The 6,496-nt window shown below is 33.9% G+C and overlaps 1 protein-coding gene across 3 annotated transcripts; it reads left to right on the top strand.

The window, feature by feature from the left end:
• The first annotated feature begins 2,298 nt into the window (after positions 1-2,298).
• LOC145061903 (heterogeneous nuclear ribonucleoprotein 1-like) lies at positions 2,299-4,763 on the top strand. 3 transcript variants are annotated; one of them, XM_079009492.1, is made up of 5 exons: positions 2,300-2,584; positions 2,681-2,790; positions 3,058-3,275; positions 3,349-4,363; positions 4,460-4,763. In XM_079009492.1, the coding sequence occupies exons 3-5, from the start codon at positions 3,060-3,062 to the stop codon at positions 4,471-4,473; spliced, it is 1,245 nt and encodes a 414-aa protein (XP_078865618.1). In that variant the 5' UTR covers positions 2,300-2,584; positions 2,681-2,790; positions 3,058-3,059; the 3' UTR covers positions 4,474-4,763. The 3 variants fall into 3 exon arrangements, with proteins under 3 accessions (XP_078865616.1, XP_078865617.1, XP_078865618.1); XM_079009490.1 differs by having other exon boundaries at positions 2,299-2,584; positions 3,349-4,763; XM_079009491.1 differs by having other exon boundaries at positions 2,299-2,539; positions 3,349-4,763.
• Positions 4,764-6,496: the final 1,733 nt, after the last annotated feature.

Genomic DNA, 6,496 nt, shown 5'->3' on the forward strand with positions numbered 1-6,496 from the left:
ATCTGAAGGTAAAAACCTTTCATCTGTGTTAGATCTAGTATAGGGCTATGTTTTCGGCATTTTATGGTCACTTGAGTCATCCTTGTGAGCATGAGCTACTCCAGGATCATAGGATGACAGATCTTGGTATTTTTGAGGTTGTTATTGCATAAAAATGTCATATTGATGGATGTTGAGGAACCATGCATTAGTTAGAGTTCATTTTATGGGTGTATTTGGATGAAAACGGATTTTGGGTCCCATTAGGTCATGCAAAAGAGTAAAGTTGCCAACTTTACATATTAAGACCTTACTTTGGAGTAGATATATTGGTTGGACTTTAAGGGATTAATAGATTAAGTCAAAAGTGGAAGAATGGCTCACTGGCCAGTACGTTGCGTGTACTGGGTTAGCAGCCCGTTTTCGGGTCAATGCGGGTTGTACGGGTCGGGTACGCGGGGCGTATGCCGTGTTGTGGGCTTCCTTTGATTTTGGGCCACTTTTAGACTGTAGGATTTTGTGCTTTGAATGTCTTTTGAATTTGGGACATTTTAAGGCTTTGAGTACCATTGAGTTGGGCCACTTAAGGAGATGGTAAAATGGTATTTTACCTTAGGAGTCGAGATTAGTGAATTAAAGCCTCGTTTATGGTTTATGACCTAATTATTAATTAGGCTACTATTTGATCATATTTAATGCAAAGATTTCTCAGATCAGTAGTCCGAGCATTTATTTGATTTTTCAGCAGTTTGACGTGAGTCTCCTCCTAGTGTTTGGCAGGTCGAAGACACCAATGCCGACCCATGGATTATTGTTATTTGTATGCTAGTTGTCTGTGCAACTCTTGCATATGTTGTATGTATGTCAGACGGGGCCCGATGCCATACGTGGCCTGATGAGTATGTTGGGCGGGCCCATCGCATATTACTGGCATATCTGTTCCGAGCGGGGCTCGATGGATGGTGGGCATGGCCTATTGTATGCATGGTGTGAGGTATTTTGGGAAACTCTCTAAGCCTAGTGTTTACGGTTTTCAGTGTATGTTTCAGGTACTTCAGGTTCGAAGGGGAAGAACTCGGGGTGATCGCATCGCACATACCATGATTTTTTTTCGCTTTATTGACTATGATGTATTTTGGATGATTATTGATACATTATCACATTCTTATGGTTTTGATTAACACGTTTGGTTGATGTTTATTTAATATAAAAACAAAATTTTTGGTTCTGGGTTTTTGGGACGTTACATAAAACTTATTTTTTATTAATCTGAAAGTGAAAACAAGGTGTTACATCTAGATCGGGATCTTAATCGTTTTCTGCTTTGTAAAATTATGATTGTAAGATTAATACTATCTTATCAAAACATTTTAAAAATTAAAAAATATATATATTCTTTTCCATCCATCGGTAACATTTAGTTTACAATAAATTCTTTAAACCTTAAACATGCTATCTCTTAGAAATTATTTAACAATAAAAATCCAAAAATATTTTCTAGGGCTCATATTCGATGCACTTAGTTAGTCAAAGACAAAATATTAGATTCAAAATAATAATAATAATAATAATAATAACAACAACAACAACAACAATGATCTTATGATAAAATGTTACGATGATACCTCGGTCTTATCTAAAAAAAATGACTCTAGTATAATCATAATTATTTTACCTAGTTATGATCATAGAATCGTACGATCATATAATCAGAATCACGATTTTAATAACATTGATATCAATTGTTTGAAAAAAAAATTCTAAAGATAATTTTTCTAACTTTTATATTATTATTTTTACTCCAAAAAACATTATAAGATAATATCATCGGTGAATCAAAGAAATACAATAAGATAATAGTAACATAATATTTTTGTGTAGGATAAAAAATATTACATAATTAAAAAAATTAGTTTTAAAAAATCTTTAAATTTTGATCGAAAAATTATCATATTCTATTTTGATCAGTTAAATATATTAACAATTACAAGTTTTTTAAACTTAATTACTAAAAAGGAATTATGACTTAATTAAACATGATTTAAAATTTAATACTTTTATAAAGATTTCCCTTTTAACAAATACAAAACTCAAATTTAATACTTTTCTAAATATTTCCCTTTAACAAATACGAAACTCTAACTGTTTACTATTCAAAATTTTATGATTAAATTAAATTACTTAAAATCCTTTTATACTTTATACAATAATTTTCATGAAATTTGGAAGCAAAACTTATGTACACTTTGTTTTCTTTAATAAATAAGTAAATAGTATAAGAATTTACTATGACAAACAATTTAAAATTATATGTCACCCACCCCCTTGCAAGGTCTCCGCCTCTCCATTTTCTTACAGGAGAGGATAGCGAAGGCCTCTATCCCTCTCCTCTTCTCTATATAACAAGATATATCTTCCGCCATTTCCGAATCTTTTCTTCTTCTTTCTCCTCCCTTTCTCTTTGTTCATCTTCCAACTTTAAAAGACTCATTGTGAAACTAAAACAAACTGTGAATTGCCCGAAAGGGCGCCTCTTCTCTTTACCCATGCCTCCAATCAGGTTTTAGATTCTCAATCCAATTGGTCATCTTGTTATTCTCACTTGGTAAATTTTGGCTATAGCAATCCTGGGTTGTTGATCTTTTTGATCAATTTATAATTTTGAAGTACAAAAATAAACAGTTTTTTCTTGTTATTGTAGGAATTCCGATTTGTGGGTTGATTGAGTATCGATTTATCGAAGATCTAGTGCTCTTTGATTAAATCCGGAACTGCCCATTTCTCAGTTACAAATACTCATCAAATTTTCTGGTATGATTATTGTTTAATAAAAATTGGAACTTCTGTTTGTTCGTCTTACTTAATCTGCATTCCGATGCTGTTGCATCTGAGATATATTGGTCGATTACTTACAGATTGTCGGTTATCCAACTTACTGTGTGAATTACGTATAAGATAGTTAGATCTATGTTATGATATTCAAATACTACATTAATTTTCTATTAGTGATGGTCATCCAATTGAAAATTCAGATTTGAAATACGAAATTGAACAATGTTGAGTTTATGCATATAACAGAAATGGACCCTGGGAAGTTGTTCATCGGTGGGATTTCATGGGACACCAATGAAGATAGTTTAAGGGAATATTTTCAGACTTTCGGTGAAGTAATTGAAGCCGTAATCATGAAGGATCGAATCACAGGTCGTGCTCGCGGGTTTGGTTTTGTAGTTTTTTTAAACCCTGTTGTCGCTGAAAGAGTCGTCAAGGAAAAACATATCATAGATGGTAGAACAGTGAGTTCCATTAACCATTATCATCTCTCATTTCTCTTCTTTTTCTTCCAATTTTACTGATTTCGATCATCAGGTAGAAGCAAAGAAAGCTGTCCCTAGGGACGATCAACAAACCATTAACAGGAGCAACAATGGCAGCATTCATGGTTCCCCTTCGCCAAGTCAAACCAGTAGCAAAAAGATTTTCGTGGGAGGTTTAGCGCCAACAGTCTCAGAACTCGATTTCAAGAACTATTTTGATCAATTCGGGATAATTACAGACGTAGTGGTGATGTATGATCACAACACCCAAAGACCTCGAGGTTTTGGATTCATTACTTATAAATCAGAAGAATCCGTTGACAAAGTTTTGCTGAAAACGTTCCATGAACTCAATGGTAAAATGGTGGAAGTGAAACGTGCAGTTCCTAAGGAGATATCTCCAGGGCCTATTCGTAATTATGGATTAAGTAGAGTTAATAGTTTTGTTAATGGATATAACCAAAGAACAGATGGTAGGTTTAGTTTAGTGAGTGGTGTTCGGGGTGGATTACCACCGTTTAGCCTATCTAATGTGGGACCCAACTCTGATTCCGGTTTAGGTACGAACTATGGAGGGAATGGAATTGTTAATTCCGGTGTTGGGTATGGGCGTGTGTTAAACATAAACCCTATGTTTAGTGTCGGTTCAAACAGATATGCCATGGGAGGTGGTGGAACCGGAAATGAATCTCTCATTAGCTCACTAAATCACAACATATGGAGTAATGGGAGTCAGAATTATAGAAACGGTTCAATTGGTGATTCCTTTGCTCCTGGAATTGGGTTTGGTAGTAATGGAGCGATTTGGAGTAATCTTGATTCCGATCAAGGTGGTGTTGGTGGTGGTGGGAATTCTAGCTTCATTGGTAGGAATCCTATTGGATACAGAAGAAATGGTGGTAATAGCATTACACCAACCTCTTTGTATGGTGAGATTAACGGTGGTGGTGGTGGTGGCGGTGGTGGTGGTGATTTGTTTTCTGTGGACCCCACATGGCGGCCATTGTCGCCTGAGCTTGAAGTACCTGGTTTCTTTGGTTATGGTTTTGGAAATGGATCGAATAGAGGTATATCATACATGCCAAGTGAAGTGTTATGAATAATGTAGCATAGCATACAAGCACATAACACTTACCTTCTTGTTTGATACTATTTGATTTCAGGAATTGCTACTTAAAAAGTTATAATTTAGAGCTAACAGAAGACATCACACGAAGCGGTTTACAATGGAGAGTGTTTACTTGAAGGTTTTATTGAAGTTTTTTTTGAGTCTTGAAAATATAGGTTTTGAGAATTATGATTTTATATGATGATGAGATGCGAAGCTTTGATCGTGAATATATACTATATAGAGTGGAATGAAAGAGGTTAATTTTCTTGTTTTTTTGGGTTTTTATTTGTAAAATGTTTTTATTTTTTGTTGAGATACCTTTGAAAGAAAGCAAGTGTGTATTTGTTGTTATAGAATAGATTCACCAAACTCTATTTCTAGAAACGGGTTAGGTTTATTTTTGTTGGGAAGTTTATGTTGATTACATAATGGCGACTTTTAACCTCCTAAGATTGATTTTTAATGATAGGAATAATGAAAGCACATGGAACATGGAGTCTAATAATACTACTAATAATAGTAATGATAATAATAATAATAGGGAAATATTCTAAGTTTAGATTAGAAAATGAAACTTGATGGAATAAGGAATACCAAACCCAACCACCAAATATGTAAAGAATAAGAAAATTACCATAATTAGATAAGAAAGCAAGAGTTGAAATGTATTGGTCAAGATGCTTTTTTTTGCAAAACTTTCAAAATATGTAAAGATAAAGTTTGACCAATTAACTTTGTTTGTTCCCTTTTTCAATTTCAAGATTTAAGTGCCAAATTTATTTGAGTTTTAGGAAGGGGGAAACATGAATGATTATTGAACCCTTTTATTGATAGAAAAGCTTTTTATACGATATAATTCAAATTTATTGAGGTGAAACATGGTAATTAAAAAAGTTTTACAATTGTTGGGTCCGTTTGTTTTGGAAAAGCCAACATGTGCCACACAAAATGAGGAAACTTGCCACCACATGATTTTATAAGATATTCTAATAGTTTGACCTTTTCTAAAGCTTCCACATTGCATATTTCGGTATTCTTTGGTGGTCCATTGGCTTTGGCACAATCTTTCTTTCATAAGTTAAAAGCTTTGAATCGAATTTCAATCTTTTAAGTGCAATGTTCCTAAATACTACATGTCAAACCGAATTCAATAAGTAATTCCACTAGCCCATGAAATAGCAACATTTAGTGGGATACATAGTGTTAGAAATGTTTTATCAACCAAATGTTTTTAACAATGCTTCACGGGTGACGAAACAAGAGATCTTGTAAATATATAAGGAATGGAAAGTATTTTAGTTTTGATGGAATGAAACAAGAATTGCATAATACAAAAAAGTATATGAGCAACCACGCAAAATGTAGCAAATGCCATAGAGCGTGTTATACACTTGAACAACAAATTCCATTTCAAAGTTTAAAATTACTTTATCTATATATTATCACCATTACATACACATATTTTATCTGGATTCAGGCCCACAAGATTCTCTTTCTAGTGTATATCAAATGGTTGATGAATGAACATTATAGTGTAAGTCATTTTCCACAAAAGTATCTTAAAAATGGACCCAAATATGCAATATGACAATCACCTATAACATCATAAGGCTCTCATAATGTTAAACTATTGTATTAAACTATGGGGAGTGGGTAAACATAAGGTTCGACACCACCATGGCATGCCAAAGTGAGAGGGTGCACGACAACCCACTACCAAGGAGAGAGAGAGAGAGAGAGAGAGAGAGAGAGAGAGAGAGAGAGTAACGGCTATAACAACTAGTTTTTAACTTCCTTTTGGGCAAATACCATAAAAGCCCTAACTTTTACACACTTAATTCGAAAAAACATCATATTTAATTTTTCGTTCACCATGGTCTCAATAGTTACACATAGTTATCAATTAAAAACCAATAGTCGGATAATAAACGGTAACCTTTCTCGGCCAGTCACCTCTTTCGTTGAAACATCCATCACCTTTCACTCCATAACTGTTCATCTTTAAAAACTCTCACCCTCAAAAAGGGTTTCATGCATATGAACATTGGGTAGAGGGGTTTGAAAATGGATTGTGAAAATCACCATTGTC

This window comes from Lactuca serriola, chromosome 7 (genome assembly GCF_051521515.1).
Source record: "Lactuca serriola cultivar US96UC23 chromosome 7, Lser_US96UC23_V15, whole genome shotgun sequence".
NCBI classification, from domain to species: Eukaryota; Viridiplantae; Streptophyta; class Magnoliopsida; order Asterales; family Asteraceae; genus Lactuca; species Lactuca serriola.